A 19,440-nucleotide genomic window follows, 5' to 3' on the forward strand; every position below is an offset into this window, starting at 1 on the left:
AGTTTAGTTACTTAGAACAATTAAAGATTACCCTTAATAGCAACATTCATAGTTTTAAATGCTCAAATGTGCAACAAGTTTTTGTAGTCTCCAAGTATGGTTGATACTTCTCAATGTTGTTTTGGTCTCATGTTTACTCTTTGTGTACCTGTGATATGCAAAATATGAAGAGACCCTTGGCCTCCAGGAGTTTACATTCTCATGGTGCTGCTGGTGCAAGCAAATTGCTTCTAGTTTATTCAGAACATTGCTTGGCTGTTAATTATACCATGTTTGGAAGGATTCCTTGGCCAATAGTTTTCAAAAGCAGAGGGCTATGCTAAACTTCAGGGCATTGATTTTTGAGTTTACATTGTATTAGCTCTGCTGTTCATGAACTCCTTTTCCCCAGGGAGCTGTGCAGGTAATGCTCATTCATGTGAATCAAACTATTCTGCCTAAGAGCATCTTCATCATCTCTATACCACCTATGCTCTTCTATGCCATCAATGTTAGTAAATGGCCAAGAAAACTCACTGCTCCAGAGGACATCTCTCAGTACTCTATTTTCCCAAATTTTTTACATCATTCTCTATCCAAAAGGACCAGAATTTGCAATTAATCCTTTTATAACTGAATAATGGTCCTAATTTTAACCTTTTTGTGTGTGACTTTTGTACCTCTGTCTGAAGCAGCATTGTGATAGATGTGGAGCACCTGCCTGCATTTCTAAGCAATCACTTTATTAACCCACATTTTCAGTTGAAATTTTGCATGTATCCTTGTAATTTCCTCTACTTCCTCTGAGTCAAGGGGTTTACTCTGCATGTTTATTAAAAGTGGGTCTGGATGGAAGTGCAAGCAATAGTGGCAGGCCCATAGCTCTTATTTTAGAGTATAATATTCTAATGCATGGTTGAAAATGTCCAGTGTTACGTGGCTACTAGTAATTAGATATATGCATTTATTAATAATGAAGCAATAGAGACTTAAACCACTAGCTTGAATTTATTGTTTGGATTATTAGTTTTCATTTTCTAAGATTATCTTACTTCCATTGAAAATGGAAGCTAGAAGATAAACAGGGGCAACCATAAGACATTCAAACTGTCAGGAATAGAGCATAACAGTGCTCACCTTCTAACCTCTTGCCTGGTTCCATTAGTCCCCAAGCATGTTTAAAAACAAAAGGCACAAACTAAGCATGTTCAAATAAATAAAGAAGCTGCTATGGCTATAATAATAATCAGAAAGGTGCAGAGTTTCAGAAAGGGTATGGAATACCAGTGTGGAAGATGTAGAGTAACTAGGGATGGGGTTTGTCTGATACAGTTTATGTGGCTTAAGTTTGTATCTCTTAAGACTAGAATCTTGGAAGTGAATAGAGGCAACATGGACATATTTCAGATGTTCCAGGATTTTCAGGTAACTAGGTGACTCTTTGGATGGTACTGGTATTACCCAGCCATAAAAGATCTTTCCAGCAAAGGCCCCATTCCATTTTATGGAAATAGTCCTTAAAATATAGACACATCTGTGGTTTGGTTTTTCTGTTGTTATTGTATTTAAGTTTTTAAAGAAATTTTTTTATAGCCAGAGTTTTATCCTTGATGTTTTGGTTAGACGTCATAATTTGTTGCCTAAAGCTTTTGATGCCAGGTAGACAGGAGCAAGTTTTCCCGTTTTGTAAAAAAGAAAAACCTTGCTGTTTATTTTCTTACTTGATGCAGAAAATAGATCAGTTCATTGTAATAGCTTAAAATTTTTTGAGATGATTCCTGACTTTGAAATAACCCGTGTAAGTACATGTGATCATAACAAATAATGTACAAATGCAATTCCTTATATTTGAAAGAGACCTAAGTAGAAGAGAATTCAAGATTAGACTGGATGATTTTCACTAGGCCCCTTCCAGGTTTCATGTTCTATGATTGAAAAATAATTTTTCCAAAATTATTTCAACCTCATTTTAATCTTCACTGTGGGATTTCACTCTGAATACCTTTATGAATGTTTAAGTGGAATGGTAACTTTCCAGTAGTTCCTAATGAATAACTTATAGTCCTTTTACCCAGTTCAGGAAGTGAAATGTCATATCCCATATGTAAAGTTTCTGTTTGGTACTTATCAGTAAATGTCTGCCAAACAATGAAACCAGTAAAGATTTAAGGACAGAGTTTCTCTAATCTCTGTTCCTATTATTTCCACTAGGCCATATTAAAATGTTAGTATTAGAAGCCAGACATCACAGATTTCTCCAGGAACCTATACTCATAAACCATTAAAGTCAATAGTAGATAAGGTTAGAATTTTCAAAAGATTTTGTCTCCCTTGTTGATGGTATGCCATGCCATAGATTAAAATATAATTTTCTCCCAGGGATAAATATTCTGGCAATACATTATCATCAGTCCGTAAACAACAGTAATAGTCTTGGCCCTTACCTTAAAACCACCTATCACTGGTAATTTAAAAGATTCATGTTAGAATAACCTTTGCATAGAGTTTTACTTCAGTAGCTTTTGTTTTTACTTGCTGTTCAGATCTTCTTCATTGCCTCATTGGTATAGAAGATAATGTTAAAAGAATTTCATTGAATGTTTGAAGTTTTACAAAAGGCAGCTTGCTTTCTAATCTATGCATCTTTGGGATATTAGAAATATTCTTTGCTGTAAAAAGGAACTGCTGTAAAAGTTGGAAACTCTGCGCCTGTGTACATATATATTTTGGCAATAAAGCAGCATGGGCTGAGAATGCACTGAAATTTCACTGTGTTGTTATTTGGAATGGGTAATTCTAATAATGCAGTAAATTATGGAGATGGAAGAAGGAGCCTATCCACAGACCTGTGCTTAGGTAGGCGCCAGATGTCAAATAAAGAAGACAAAGGACCTGGGTTTCTTGATGCCAAGTTGTGGCAGTTTCTGTTGTAGTTCAAGGGAAAAACAGGCAACCATATGAATAAAGAGGCACCTTATTTAAACTATGCCCTTATGCCATCCCCTGTTTTACCTTTAGGGCCAACCTTATGCTAGGTCTAGGAGCAAATGTTTAGTTTCTGGTAAGGAAATAATGATACAATTATTGCCAATAATTAAGCTTTTATATTTAATTTTAAAAAGTTAACTAAAGACGTTGCAACACTAATTAAGAAGAGATCCTCCTAGATTCAGGGGAAAGGAAAGGAGTTTTTTCAGTTTTAAGAAAGCTGTTACAAACTTCCTTGGGATTGGCTATTGTCAAATGAACAAAAGCTATGTGGTTTTTGTGATGTGATAACTAATGTAATAGTTCCTTCCTTTGATTTATGAGACTATTCATTTAACACACACTGATATACTCCACTCCCAGGTACTGTGCTAGATGCTGGAGTTATAAAAATTGAGATGGTTTCTGCCATTAATTAAGGAGCTCAAAAGTGTACAACTGAGGACTTTATATATGCAATTTTTTTGTTCTCATAAATACATGGAATTTTGAAAACACTTTTATTCAACATATACACAATGCTAAATGATAACTAGCCTTAGAATCTGTTAATATCAGCCAGTCATTATTGATGTTATAGACTTCCAGAGGAGCTTTTATACCACTAAGGCCTTGTTTAAAAAAGTCACCCATTAGTGAGAGTATTAGTACAATTGGTACAACATTTATGGAAGGCATAATATCAAAATTGTAAATGCACATGCCCTTTGACTCTGTTCCACTTTAAGAATCACTCCTACAGAAATACCAAGACAGATACGCAAAGACATGACAAGGATCCAATAAAACAATGGTTAAATTCTGATGTATTCATGATTGAATCATATGCAGGTGTTAAGTAATTTGTGAGGCCTGGTATAGAAAGCTGTCTGTGACATGTATTATTTGAGAAGCAGGCTGCAGAATAATGTGAAAAATATAATTGCCTTTTATGTCTGTGTCTGTCCACACGCATGAAGGTTATAATAGCTAGCATTTATTAAGCACTTAATATTAAGCGTTACTCTTAATTACATTAGATGTATTCATTAACTCATTTAATCCTCACTAGAGCCCTAGTTAGTTTTTAATCCCTATTTTACAAGAAGAGTTTAATTCTTCAAGTTCATGGCTAATAAGTAACCAAGCCACAATCTGAATCTAAATCATTTGGCTCCCAGCATGCTACATTGTGCCTCTCAGAAATGTAAGGGGAAGTGTACTTTTACCCTTTCCTTTGTCACACATCTATATCTGAATTTTTTTCTAGAGTAAACATGTAATTTGTATTTGAGATAAAAAAATATTTTAAACCAGCCAGCTTAATTTTTTTTTTTTTTTTTTTTTTTTTTTTTTGCAGTACGCGGGCCTCTCACTGTTGTGGCCTCTCCTGTTGCGGAGCACAGGCTCCGGACGCGCAGGCTCAGCGGCCATGGCTCACGGGCCCAGCCGCTCCGCAGCATGTGGGATCTTCCCGGACCGGGGCACGAACCCGTGTCCCCTGCATCGGCAGGCGGACTCCCAACCACTGCGCCATCAGGGAAGCCCCAGCCAGCTTAATTTGATGTCAAGTTCAAGCATTTAATTTTCTATTGAAAGTCTACCAAAACAGCAAATCCAGAGGTTAAGGAAAATAGCTACGTAAGAACAGCTTTTTAAAGAAAGGAAATATGTTGAGTTGAGGCAGACATACCCATACGCAGTAAGAATCCCAGGGTGATTCAATGTAGTATTATTATTAGGTCTCATTCTTTAGGAGTAGAAAGAGCTTTTCTGGTACTGGTTGTTGCCAGAGGCTTTGCCCTTACTTAACCAAATTTTGCAACTCAAAAGCATAAAGCGAGCCAGAATTTTCTCTCTCAAATAGTTTTAAAGGAAAATATCCTATATGCAGTCTAAAATGGAAAGAATCTGCTCTTATATCTGCTAGCCACTGGGGACTCCCCTGGTGGTCCAGTGGTTAAGACTGCGCTTCCAATACAGGGGGTGTGGGTTCGATCCCTGGTCAGGGAACTAAGATCCCACGTGCTGTGCAGCACAGCAAAAAAAAAAAAAATCTGCTGGCCACATCGGAACCACATTAACGTCTCTGTGCACCACCACCTGGCTATCATCTCTTGATTGAGCTAGTGCCAGCCCCTCCTTGGTGGTCTGCTTGCCGCCCTCCCACCCATTCTCATAGGACAACCCTAATGAGGTTCTGAAAACGAAAACTTGATCCTGTCACAGGCCTCCTTTAATAGTCTTCAACGTTCTTGGGAGAAAAACAAACATCCTTTGGAAGGCTGATAAGACCTTGCAGCCGCTGGTTTCTGGACACCGTTGTAACTCCTACAGGTCTTTTTAAGGGCCTTTGTATAGACTGTTCTCTTCATCAGCTTATTAAACGCCTACTCATATTTCAGACCACTGCTGAAACATTACTTCCACAGAGAGGCCTTACCTGACCCCCAAACCAGGTCAGTTACTTGCTATATGTGCTTATATCTCTATGTCCCTTTTCTTCAGAACCCTTACTACAGTTGTAATTTTAAATGTCTTCATGTGGTTATTTGAGTGTCCCATCTCTTGACTACATTATAAACTGAGGATACAGAGTAGCTGATTTTGCTTATCTTTCATCCCCAGCAGCTAATAAATATTTATACTTTATAAATATTTATTAAATGAATAATATGATGAGCTACTGAGCCACAGTGCTACATAAAGCAAAAGAAAGCATTTCAGTAAATGTTTGATGTTTTTATCATTCCTTTCATTATCATCCTGTTAAGCTCAGTTTACAACAGAAAAGGGAAAGATAAATATATATTATGCAGTTAACTTACTGAACATAACCTACAGAAAATGTATGTACCCGTATTTCACATAAGAAAAAAATGATTCTCAGTATTCATGACAGTTGCTCCATGTAGGAATAATAGTCAACATAAGTACAATGCTATTTTCAGGGCAAACATGCATCTTTAGATCAGAGCACTCATGGGACATTGCCTCTTAATCCCTAAATTTGCAGTCAAAATGTTTTCCGAAATTGATAAAAAGCTAAAATAAATTCTTTTTTTTTTTGCGCTATGCGGGCCTCACACTGTTGTGGCCTCCCCCGTTGCGGAGCACAGGCTCTGGACGCGCAGGCTCAGCGGCCATGGCTCACGGGCCCAGCCGCTCCGCGGCATATGGGATCCTCCCAGACCGGGGCACGAACCCGTATCCCCTGCATCGGCAGGCGGACTCTCAACCACTTGCGCCACCAGGGAGGCCCCTAAAATAAATTCTTAAGACAAATAACTATGAAACCTGGACAGAAGTCTCAGTTTCTCATCTTCCAGAAACAGCTTCACAAATCACTTGGAAAATCAGTCTAGAGGTAAACAATAAACCACATTTCCCATCCATCCTTGAAACTGATCTTTCTTGAGAAGTGATCAAACAGCACCTGTTGTTGAAGACAGCAATAAGGCCTGAACATGATACTCAAGCTTTGATTCTGGATCAGTTTGTTGGCTTGGACTCGTCAGGAGTCACTTCCTTCAGAATCTTCATAAGTGAATTTAAGCGAGTATGCGTTAACATTATCTTCTCTTTCAGCTGGGAAGAGAAATACATAGATATCAGGGAATCTTAAATTTAACTCTCAATCTGCTGGTTCTAGAAGCCACTTCAGACTTCAGCTAGTGATTGGGAGCTGGCAATACTGCAACACATTTCAAAAGGACATCTGTTCTATTTCTGAAAGAATTTTATACAACAAACCTAGAGCATAATAAGGTGACAGATACAAAGTTTCATGTGGAAAAAGACCAGCCACTGCTGAGCATCACTGCTTCTAGTCTCCATCCTTCCTAGCCCTTATCACCAGTTTGGTGATAACTCCAAAACCTGGGGAGGAAGACAAGAATAAAGGGGGATAAGAAAGCTTGTGGAAACAGAAGCATTAATAAGTCTTTCCCTTTTTTTTCCAGTGGCAAGAATTTTTTTTTTTCTAATTCTTTGTTCACAGTAACAAATACCTGTCTTTAATATTCTGCTAATCACCTTCAAGAGTAGCTCTGGTTGTCAGATTTAGAACAGATGTTTGTGGTAGCTAATTTTCAATAGTTTTTTCAGCTTAGAATAGCTATACCTAGAACCAAACTTAGTGGTGTTACTCAGAATACAACCTGTACTCAGACTCACAAAGTTATCATGGATAAGTCTTCTGTTGAAGTAAAAAAAAAAAAAAAAAAAAAGATATTTCTGCCATAATTTGCATAGCACAAAATCTACTTTTTATGATACAAGATACAAGAATACACAAAATTCATCAGGAAATTTTGCTTAAACAGGTCACTCTAGAGCCCATTAATCTTATTTGGGTGCTCTTGGACACAATGAATCATTTTTGTTACTTTAAAGATTTTTCTTCAGTCTTTAGCGTTCAACATTTTTACTGTGTGTTGGGGTACAGTTCTCTCTGCATTTATCCTACCTGTGCTTGTTGAGCTTATAGACATGTAGATTGTCTTTTATCAGATTTGGGAAGTTTTCAACCATTATTTCCTTGAACATTTTTTCTACTTTCTCTTTCCCTTTTGTACTCCCATTACCAAAGCATATTTAGGTGTGCTTGATGGTGTCCAACAGGTCTCTTAGACTGTTAATTTTTCTTCATTCTTTTTTCTTTCTTCTTCAGATTGCAAATCTCATCAGTCTATCTCCAAGTTTGCTGATTCTTTGCCCAATTCAGATCTGCTGTTGAGCCTCTCTGGTGAATTTTTCATTTCAATTGTTGATTGTATTTTTTTTTTTTTTATACAGCAGGTCTTTATTAGTCATCAGTTTTATACACATCAGTGTATACATGTCAATCCCAATCTCCCAATTCATCACACCACCACCACCACCCGCTGCCGCTTTCCCCCCTTACTGTCCCTACGTTTGTTTTCTTGTTGATTGTATTTCAACTCCAGGATTTCCATTTAGGTGTTGTTTGTTTTTTAAGCCCTTTTAAAAAAATTTACTATTCTTTTTTAATCTTTGGCTGCGTTGGGTCTTCGTTGCTGTGCACGCGGGCTTTCTCTAGTTGTGGTGAGCGGGGGCTACTCTTTGTTGCAGTGCGCAGGCTTCTCACTGCGGTGGCTTCTGTTGTTGCAGAGCACAGGCTCTAGGTACATGGGCTTCAGTAGTCGTGGCTCACGGGTTCTAGAGCACAGGCTCAATAGTTGTGGCACACGGGCTTAGTTGCTCCGCAGCATGTGGGATCTTCCTGGACCAGGGTTCAAACCCGTGTCCCCTGCATTGGCAGGCAGATTCTTAACCACTGCACCAATAGGGAAGCCCCTTTTGCACATACTTTTAATTGCTGCTTTGAAGGCTGTGTCTGCTAAGTCCCAACATCTGGGCCTTTTCAAACAGTTTCTGATGCCTGTATTTTATCCTGTGTATGGGTCATACTTTTCTTTGCATGTCTCCTAATTTTTATTGAAAACCAGACATTTTAGGTAACATATTAAAGTAATTTGGGATATTAAACATCCCCCTACCTCCACCCCATGTCCTGGCTTGTAGTGGTTATTTTTTGCTTATCTGTTTAGTAGTTGGCTTGACTATTTCATTGATGTCTATTTCCCTCACAGTGTGCAGCTTCTGATGTCACTCCTCGGAGGACAAAGCCTTGGGCACGTGCAGTCACCCTGGGATGACAGTGGATTTAGCAGGGCCTTCTTTGACTCTCTTTCCCTGAGCTCTGTGTAAATTGGATGCCTTTGTTGATATCACACCCAGCTATTAGCCTTCACTAATTTCTGGCTGACTGCTCTATTTTGACAGTGCCCTGGGACATAAATTGCTCCACAGTCTAATCCAGTTAAAATCAGACCCATTTATACGGGGGTAGTCTCTAAGGCCAGTCTTCTTTTGTCCCAACTCCAGGAGGGCTCTTATTTTAGCTGTCTGTTTCCCGGATTTTCTCTTATAAATTTCTAACTTGTCCAAACTTATCAGCTTCCTCTTAATTGCTCACCACCAAAATCTCCATTGTTTTGGGTAGAATCCTTAGACTTGAATATCCCCACACCCTGTTCCAAATAAAGTTAGTTCCCTTAGGAAAGCTTCAGAGCTCTTTTTTTTTACGATCTACCTCTTAATATGGGCTCCCAAGCTGGGGTGGGGTAGTGTCTCTCAGAGTAACACCCCTGCTTTACCAGCAGGGCGCTGGGCAGAAGCAGTAGCTTCTGGTCTTCTCTGCTTGCATCTGTCAGCATGAAGCCTCTGCCCTACAAGCAATCTGGGACAAAACTGACTGGGTTCCTAGTACTCTTAGCCTATTGTGCCAGTGGTAGAACTTGCACACTACAAATGGCTGTTCTTGCCTAGAATAGAGCTTCTGATGAGAAATGCTGGTAGCCTGCCCCTCCTGGGAAGATACCACAGCCCTAAACTGAGAGCTAGGGAAAAAGGATCCCTGTGCTCTTGGCTGCATTTGCCCAGATGGAGCCTCCCTCCCTCTGAGCTGGAGGGGCAAGGGAGGGAGGGAGTAGGTTGTGGCTCAAATGCCACAGGTTTTCACTGCTCTTACCAAAGTTTAGTAGATTTTCTTCAATAAATAAATATCTCTTCATTTGCTTTAAGCCTTGAGGAAAATTTCCACAGACTTAAGATGGCTGTTTTCTTTATAATTTTCTTCGGTTATGGCTGTTTTGTTGGGGAGGGGTCCATGAAGCAACTCCGGCCACCATTCTAGAAGTTATCTCCCATACGAATTATTTCTAACCACAGTATTTACTGACCCTGCTCATCAACTTAGTTGCTCAGAGCAAGGGTAGGCGAACTATGGACTGCAGGACAGCCTGCTGCCCATTTGTTTTAATAATGTTTTATTGCTCCAAAGCTATATCCATGTGTTTATATACCGTCTATGTCTGCTTTTGCACTACAATAGCAGAGATGAATAGTAGAGACTGAATGGTCTAGCTTAAGACATTTGTCGTCTGGTCCTTTACAGAAAAAGTTTGCCAATTCCTGGCTTAGAACATGGTTTCATGAGCTTAGTTAATTATGCAAAAAAAGAAAAAAAAATCACTGTTCCCCTGTCCTAAAAGTTACTTAAACTTTGAAAAGTAAATGCCCTGGTTACTAAATGTGTAATTACCGAGGAATAAACTATTAACAGTGCTAAAAACAAAACCAACAGTAAATTCTAAGGTTGTTCTTCCGACGGTAGTAAAGTTGTAGCCAAATTTCCACTCAGAATGAGCCAGCAAGCTACTGAAACAAAGTTCATTTCTTCAACTGGAAACCATGAAACACTAGTAAAGCCCATTTAAGTAAGAATTCTTAATGATGGTTTCAGCACTCTTTTTCCTCCAAGCTATCTAAGCATGAGGTGCTTGCAAAGAGGAAAGACCTATGAAGGATGATGGTGTCCATACCCAGCAGAGAGGAGGAATAGGAATGTGGAGCTCAGCAGCTCTCCACCTCCTCCTGAACCAGACTTGACAATATGGCTTTACTATTTTGCTTTGTGTCACAAATTCAATAACCAGGTATAAAGAATTACTGGCGTATTCACCATTTCACTGCCCCTAAATTCACAGGTACAGATTATTAGGAATTGCCTATATTAAAGGAAACACACAACCATCATGAAATTTTACCTCTGCAACCTTTTCTGGTAGAGATACGTTGTGAATATCCATCTCAGATGCGTTTACTATGGCTTTTGTTTTTAAGAGGTAGCTAAGTAGAAAATATAGAGAGAAAATATTAGTACCATACCACAGTTATAATTATCAAGGAACCAAACTTGCAATATCTCTCAAGCAAAGATTGCCTTCTTGCTTATTTCAAGATTCATAATGTATTTTGTAGGAAAAATATTCTCAATTAATAAGTCATCACGGGCTTCCCTGGTGGCGCAGTGGTTGAGAGTCCGCCTGCCGATGCAGGGGACACAGGTTTGTGCCCCGGTCCGGGAGGATCCCACATGCTGCAGAGCAGCTGGGCCAGTGAGCCATGGCCGCTGAGCCTGTGCGTCCGGAGCCTGTGCTCCGCAACGGGAGAGGCCACAACAGTGAGAGGCCCGCGTACCGCAAAAAAAAAAAAAAAATAAAAGTCATCAGAGGGACTTCCCTGGTGAGCACAGTGGTTAAGAATACGCCTGCCAATGCAGGGGACACGGGTTCGATCCCTGGTCTGAGAAGATCCCACATGCCTCAGAGCAACTAAGCCCGTGTACCACAACTACTGAGCCTGCACTCTAGAGCCTGCGAGCCACAACTACTGAGCCCACGTGCCACAACTACTGGAGCCCGTGCTCTGCAACAAAGAGAAGCCATTGCAATGAGAAGCCCCCGCTGGCCGCAACTAGAGAAAGCCCGTGCGCAGCAACGAAGACCCAATGCAGCCAAAAATAACACAAAAAAATATATAATTTTTTACATATTAAAAAATAATAATAATGAAGTCATCAGAGAGACCCTGTGCCTCATCTCACCCCTTGCCAACCCAGAATACATGATTTAAAATTATCCTAGGACAAACTAAAGACAAAAAACCAGGGTCATATGAATAACTGTGATAAGTATAAGCCTCATAACTCTACCAGTAGATGGTGTAGCACAGTTAGAAGAAAAGTAACCACAATTGTGACAAATACTGTTGGTTGCCTACCCCAGAGCCATTCCTCAAGTTTTTGTTGCTAACAGAACCCAGATTTTGTTTAGGGCAGCAGTGTGTCCAGTCCTAAAAGATGAATCATAACTGTTCTGGGCCGACTGTGGCAATCTTATTCCCTACTGTCACATACTTGCTTTCCCAGCTTAAGGCAACCATGTGACATAGTTCTGCCAATGATAAGGAAATTTTTGCTGATAAAAGAAGACCATTCCCTGTGTTCCCACACTTACCATATCCTTTTCCTTCCAGTTTTGGATGCTACTATTTATGGATGTAATGCTTATACTTGCAGCATCCAAGAGGAAAAGGCCAAGAGAATCAGAGATGCTGACCCAGAGCCCTGTCATGGCTGAGCGACTAGAACAATCCTGGAGTGGCCAACTGCCCCACACTGTACTTGTTGAAGCCACTCTTTGGTTTTCTGTAACTAGCAACCAAATTCATTCTGATACAGACATAGATTTATCACATTCCCAGACGCATGCTACCTATACTTTCCCTTTTTTAAAAAAAATTTAATTTTATTTATTGACTGAGTTGGGTCTTCGTTGCTGCGTGCGGGGCTTTCTCTAGTTGTGGCAAGCGGGGACTACTCTTCATTGTGGTGCACGGGCTTTTCATTACAGTGGCTTCTCTTGTTGAGCGCAGGCTCTAGGTGTGCGGGCTTAGTTGCTCTGCGGCATGTGGGATCTTCTCGGACCAGGGCTCAAACCTATATCACCCGCATTGGCTGGTGGATTCTTAACCACTGCGCCACCAGGGAAGTTCCCTAATGTCTACTTAATCAGAAAGAATATACTGACCTTTGAGTCCAGCTCCTCATTTTGATTAAGAAATTACTTAAAAATCTCATAATGCTTTTCAAATTTATATTAAAAATTTTTGTTACTAAAAGCTTATTTCCCTAAGCAAAAACTCAATTACAGGTTGGCTGGAATAATTACTTAAAACTATTTCTAAAAAAGATTCGAGGTTACGAATAGCACACATTTAGGGATACTTTTCCCTGTGTCTTTAAACTTAATTCTAAATAGAAATTATTTAAGAATGAACTAGAAATTGAAAGTAAAATATCAGTCCATCTCAAGTACATATATCCTGTTGAAAATCAGCATTGAGGGACTTCCCTGGTGGTCCCCGGTTAAGACACCACACTCACAATGCAGGGGGCCTGGGGTTCGATCCCTGGTCAGGGAACTAAATCCCGCACGCCACAACCATCCACGTGTGTGCCGCAACTAAGACCAAGTTTAGCCAAATAAATAAATAAATAAATAAATAAATGTTTAAAAAAAAAAAGAAAATTGGCATTGAAGAACAAATAGTGTACCTAATGTGCACTGAACAACCTCATGGTAAAGAATGGGCTTTATTTATTTATTTATTTATTTTTGGGGGGGGCTTTATTTTTAAGGTTGTTTGTTTGTTTTTGCGGAGTCTTAACCACTGGACTACCAGGGAAGTCCCCACTATTTATAAGTTTTATTCCTCTTGTCCTCCATAGCTCAGCTAGAAACACCCATCTAAGCGCATTAAATGAGGAAAAGGAAACTTTCTGTTTTATGAATGGAAATTAAGCTTTGGAGTTAAGACATGGACTCAATTCTCAGCTCCTCCACATCTCCAAGCCCCAGTTTTCTTACATTAAGAACTCAGTAGGGGGAAAAAAAAAAACTCAGTGAGGTAAGCATAGTACAATACCTGACACAAACTAGGTCATCAGTGGCTGTTTTTGTTTCTAATAACAAAGAAAAGACTTTGATGGATGTTTCAGTTTGTTGCAATAAAAGAAAAGCTTAAGTAAAAAGTAGAATTTATATTTAGAAAGATAAGAAATATCCAAAGTAATTCATGAGAAGGAACAAACAATAGGGAATTTCTTCTGACTTTATGAGGCCACATGGTCATTATTTTTTACTTTTGTGTATCTGCTTCATTCTCCTTTTTCTCTAGACAAATTTCTCTGCATTTACATGGACGACATAGAAAATATCTACCCTAAACCTAGAGCTTTCACTTCCCAACTTCAGCACCAGTTCCATCTACAGATGACCAATGTCTCTGGGTCTTTATTTCAAATTCTTAGGGTAAAAAGCCTGATTGGCTTAGCTTAGGTCAGGTCTATTCCTGATCCCATCACCTGGGAGTGGTATCACACAGGATAAAAAACATGGCCACAAAGCCCCACACTATGGGAGGGAGACAGGGGCTAGGCACAAACCCCAAAAGTGTCTACTACAGCATTATTTTGCAAAAACTTACCTTCCAAAAGTTCTTGGAATGAAAGAATATCCTCTCAGTTATTCCATGGTATGATTATTAACACATGGTATGATTATGAGACATCTAAAATGATCATAATGTTATAAGACTGTGTTTTGGTCCCATTGCCATCTTTTTTGTAAGAAACAGTACCTGGCTTTAGCATTTTCTCTGGTACAAACATTCTGCCTTTTCTCGAAGATGTTTTAAAATTTATTTGATAAAGCATATCTAAGTCTACTTACCACACCATTTTGTCAGTGGAAAGGCAGAAGTGACCTCTCAAGGCAGCAAGGGCAGCATGAGTAGAATACAGATGGAAACCAATGGGAATCTCACAGGAACTACAGAATAAAAGGTTGTAAGTGCTGGGAGGAAAAAACAGGATATGGGTTAAGAAAGAAAATCAGAGAACAAATATAAAATAACTCACGTTATGGACTCATTCCTAAAAAATAGGCTATAGTAGGAATGAGACTAAGGAAATGTCACATTCAAGAAAGGTTAACTCAGAGATTATAGATACCCTTGTGGATTCTGGCCACAAAAGCCATCATATGATATATAACTGTCATTTCACTGAAGTAATTTATATCTGAAAGCAGAAAAAGAGCTAACAAATCAGATTAACATTTAAACAGGGACCTCCCTGGTGGCTCAGTGGTTAAGAATCCACCTGCCAATGCAGGGGACACAGGTTCAAACCCTGGTCCGGGAAGATCCCACATGCTGTGGAGCAACTAAGCCCATGCACCACAACTACTGAGCCTGCGCTCTAGAGCCCATAAGCCACAACTACTGAGCTCACGTGCTGCAACTACTGAAGCCCGCGCGCCTAGAGCCTGTGCTCCGCAACAAAGAGAAGCCACCTCACTGAGAAGCCCATGCCTAGCAATGAAGGGTAGCCCCCGCTCGCCACAACTAGAGAAAGCCCGCAGGCAGCAATGAAGACACAATGCAACCATAAATAAATAAATTTATTTAAAAAAAAACAAAAAAACATTTAAACATATAAAACTACACATGACCATATAAATTAGCTACCATTAAGCCAATTTCCAGTTAAAGTAAAACAAATCGATTAGGGCTTATTAAGCAATTTATTAATAGAACTCAAATCAGGTTTTGTTTTGTTTTGTTTTTGCAGATATAACAAAAAATAAAAAAATTACCCAGATAAAATGCAAAAGAAAGAAAATAAATCGTATTGTCCTAGCAAGCTATTTTATTTTCCTTTATCCTTTGAAAGATTACTGGATGAGGAATCAGGAAACGTGGATTTTAGTTCTAGTTACACCATGTGGCTAAGTCACTTACCTTATTTGCTGGTATATAAGACAAATCCAAATATTACAAAAAATATTTAAGAAAATATTAACTTTCATCATTCATGTACTGAAAGCAATTTAAAGTGGTTTAGTAAGGGAAAAAAATTATCTGTATAAACATACTATATGCAGTAAATGAGTACTAATAAAGTATAATAATTGTATGGCTAAAAATAGATTCATGTCAATGGACACTAAAGACCAAGCAACAAAATATAAATTTACTGGTAAATGAAGTCCCACACCACACATGCAGTACTGTATTTTTGTGACTATGTTACCAAAAAGCAAGCCATGAAATAAAGTTGCATTTTTATTAATTCCTACGTAGGAATTAATTATATCAGACAAACCACAGTACCTGTAGACAAATATCTGTAGAAACTAATAAATGGGACAGAGCTGGGACTTCCCTGGTGGCGCAGTGGTTAAGAACCTGCCTGCCAATGCAGGGGACACGGGTTTGTTCCCTGATCCTTGAAGATCCCACATGCCGCGGAGCAACTAAGCCCGTGCACCACAACTACTGAGCCTGCACTCTAGAGCCCGCAAGCTACAACTACTGAGCCCGCATGCCACAACTACTGAAGCCCCCACGCCTAGAGCCCGGGCTCCGCAACAAAGAGAAGCCACCGCAATGAGAAGCCCGTGCGCCGCAACAAAGAGTAGCCCCCGCTCGTCGCAACTAGAGAAAGCCCGCGCACAGCAACCAAGACCCAACGCAGAAATAAATAAATAAATAATTGTAAAAGTGTCTTTAAAAAAATAAATGGCACAGAGCAAAATGTAAAGAGATCCCAAAATTATGCTTAGCATGTAACATATAACAAATATTTCATTGAATATTAGTCTGCTAATGGCCCAGGAATGAAGGTTTGCATCACACCAGGTAAAGGACTATGATCATCTGAGTGCCTTCTGAAGGCAATAGGAATACAGAATGGGTAGTGGAAGAGGGTAGTTATAAATACCAGCTATGACCATGTGAACCAGTTACAGGAATGTAATTGTCATGAATATCTCCTCTTTATTTTGTTATGAATAGGTTTACATGTATGTGCGTGTTTGTTTTCTTCCCTTTCTTTTCCCTTATATAACATAAGATGTACTGACTTTGTATTATAGTATTTTAAGTATTAATTTTACATCATAATATTTAAGCTATGAGATATCAAGGAGAAAAGTAAGTATCACTTAAGGACTTTATCTCCTTTTCTGGAGGAGGGTTTAGTGCGTTTTTAGTTGCATGCAAGATAGCTGTAACATGTTAGGAAGAATTATGACCTTGTTATTGTCTTTATTTGGAGATTAAGTATGGGTTTAGGAGATGCATGTGGATGCCAGGTTAACACGTAATGATTAAATTTATGTGTCAGCTTGACTGAGCCAAAGGGTGCCCAGTTATTTGGTCAAATGTTATTCTGAATGTGTTTATGAGTGTTTTTGAATGAGAGTAATATTTGAATCAGTAGACTGAGTAAAGCAGTTTGCCCTCCTTATCGTGGGTGACCCTCATCTAATCAGTTGAGGACCTGAATAGAACAAAAAGGCTGGCCCTCTCATGAAAAAGGGGAACTCCTCTTGCCTGACTGCCTTGAGTTGCAACACTGATCTTTTTTTCCTGCAACACTGATCTTTTTTTCCTGCCTTTGAACTTGAACTGAAACGTTCAGCTCTTCCTGGGTCTGGAGCCTGTTGGCTTTTGTACTGGAACTTACACCTTTGGCTCATGGATCTCAGGCCTGTGGACTTGGACTAGAACTAAACCTCTGGCTCTCCTGTGTCTCCAGCTTATCAACCTGTCTCTTGGGACTTCTCATCCTCCATAATCTAGTGAGCCAATCCTGACAATAAGTCTCTTCCTGCTGAGTCCCACGGCTCTCCTTATTCCAAACACATGGAACTTTCTGTCCAGTGTTTTATAAACCATCTAGATCTGTACTGTCTATTAAGAATGCAAGCCACATAAGTAATTTTACATCTTCTATTAGTTTATCTTCAAAAAAAAGTAAAAGAAACAGGTAAAATCAGTTTTAATACATTTTATGCTACCCAATATTCAAAAACATCGTAATCAAGGGAATTCCCTGAGGGTCCAGTGGTTAAGACTCAGCACTTTCACTGCCCTGGGCCTGGGTTTGATCCCTGGTCTGGGAACTAAGAGTCCCACAAGCCGTGCGGCGTGGCCAAAAACCAACAACAACAAAAAAACCCCCATGTAATCAGTACTTTTAAATTATTCAATGTTTTGGGCCAAGTTTTCAAAATCTGGCGTGTATTTTGCACTCACAGCATACTTCAATTCAGAATGGCCACCTTTTAAGTGCTCAATAGCCACCATGTGGCTCGTGGCTACAGTACTGGACAGCACAGGTCTAGCGAGATGTGCTTCCCTCTAAGATATTCAGAGAGCTTCTGCCTCTGGCCCCAAATGAACCAGTTCCAAGCAGGCCATCACTCCTTCCCTCTCTGTTTCCTTTGGGTGGGAAGAGGACACTCCTGCAAGGATAGGGAGTGTCTTTCAGTTAGGAAAGAGGAGCTGCAGAACTCTTCCTGATTACTGAGTACAGCAACTAAGAATTCCTATACGAACTCTACTTAACATTAAAATTGAACCAAACTGTGGTCAGAATGAATTGTCTTGCTGTTAAAACCAACACTGAAAACTGAGTACTACTGAATTCAACTGAATTCAACTGAGTACTTTGTTGTCACTTGTAAATCACACTAGTCAAGATGCAAAGTTTACCAGGCAATATTCAAGTAACTTTCCACCTGTGTTTTTCCCCAGGTTACAGCAGAATTAATCCTGCCATAACCTATTACAAATTCCAGGTTAAATGAAAACTTGTAATTCCTAGTTATGTCAAAGGATTGTAGTTTATGGTAAGTGATTCTCACTATACACTTAAAGGTAATTTTCTTCTTTTTCCCCTACTAGACATAACTTTCTTTTTTTTTTTTTTTTTTTTTTCGGTATGCGGGCCTCTCACTGTTGGGGCCTCTCCCGTTGCGGAACACAGGCTCCGGACGCGCAGGCTCAGCGGCCATGACTCACGGGCCCAGCCGCTCCGCGGCATGTGGGATCTTCCCGGACCGGGGCACGAACCCCTGCCCCCTGCATCGGCAGGCGGACGTTCAACCACTGCGCCATCAGGGAAGCCCAGACATAACTTTCTTAAACTCACTTCACTTGCACAACCCACTAGGGAGATGTGGCCCTCAGAAAGACCTTAAAACCTACACGCAAATATCTTTTCCATTTCATTAATACATCAAGTTCGTACAAGACTCAGTCAAGTAAAAGGAGCATCCTTCCAATACATTGTATGGATGGAACAGACTTTTATTCTAGTGCAAGATAGGAATAAACTGTTTTCTCCTCGTACAAGTCGGTTCCACGCTCCTCAGTCTCATTAAGTCAGGGAATGACTAGAGATCTATCTGGAATTCTCAGTACGTACCTGCCTTTGAGCGAACCGTCAATGCCAACTAGGAAGGGAGCCTCCAAAACTACATTATTTGTGACTCCTAGGAAGACAAACACGGGTCAGAATGACTACCTGTGAGGCATTGAAAGGGAAAAACTCTCCCCTCCAGAAAGACTCATCATGGCCGCAAAAATAATGAAAAGTGACTCGCCCCCGACCCCTGGCAAAGGAGTTAATTTCCTTCCAAATTTTCATCCCGCTTCCCTCCCAGCCGGCTCCCAGCCACCCAGTAAGAAAGCGGCAACGCTTTCCAGACGCCGTGCCCACTCACTGGAGAAGACCACGGCTCCAAGGGACCCCGACAGGTCCCAGGCGAGGTGCACAGAGTCAGCGAGCACGGCGTGGCACTGCGCACACTGGAACACAGCGCACCTCTCGGGCTGCAGCCACCATGGCAGCCGTGGGCCGGAAGACGGCTCCTCCGGCCCCAGCCCGGCGGGGCCGAGTGGCGAAGACCCTTTCACCACCTGCGTGTCCCACTCCATGGAAGTCGTAAGAGAAGGTTCATCAATCGTCTTCTTAGCGCCATCACAAAAGTTACCCCGCGGCTGCTTTGCAAAGCGCGAGCGATGCCTCCGCGGCCGAGCCGCCATCTTCTTGCAGCTGGCGCCTCAGTTTCAAAGACGCACCATGCCCCGCCCCAAGCTTGGTTCCTGGGTCCTCACTGGACAATGTGAGCCGGGTGGGGCTCTGCCGCCCACTCGTTGCCCGGACACGCCTTTTGGCGCCTTCGTGTTGGTGAGGGATGGTGAAGAACT

General features: G+C 40.4%; 1 protein-coding gene across 2 annotated transcripts; it reads right to left on the minus strand.

Annotated features, from left to right (window-relative positions):
- Nucleotides 1-3,434: 3,434 nt before the first annotated feature.
- OIP5 (Opa interacting protein 5) lies at nucleotides 3,435-19,312 on the minus strand. 2 transcript variants are annotated; one of them, XR_009531751.1, is made up of 6 exons: nucleotides 18,954-19,312; nucleotides 18,656-18,722; nucleotides 14,109-14,231; nucleotides 10,581-10,662; nucleotides 6,700-6,825; nucleotides 6,446-6,534 (listed from the first exon to the last, which is right to left on the minus strand). XR_009531751.1 is itself a non-coding variant. In XM_060096638.1 (5 exons), exons 1-5 carry the CDS (start codon nucleotides 19,273-19,275, stop codon nucleotides 6,439-6,441), a joined length of 690 nt encoding a protein of 229 aa, XP_059952621.1. In that variant the 5' UTR covers nucleotides 19,276-19,312; the 3' UTR covers nucleotides 3,435-6,438. The 2 variants fall into 2 exon arrangements, 1 of the variants encoding a protein (XP_059952621.1); XM_060096638.1 differs by lacking the exon at nucleotides 6,700-6,825 and having other exon boundaries at nucleotides 3,435-6,534.
- Nucleotides 19,313-19,440: the final 128 nt, after the last annotated feature.

The sequence above is a fragment of the Mesoplodon densirostris genome, chromosome 4 (assembly GCF_025265405.1).
Source record: "Mesoplodon densirostris isolate mMesDen1 chromosome 4, mMesDen1 primary haplotype, whole genome shotgun sequence".
NCBI classification, from domain to species: domain Eukaryota; kingdom Metazoa; phylum Chordata; class Mammalia; order Artiodactyla; family Ziphiidae; genus Mesoplodon; species Mesoplodon densirostris.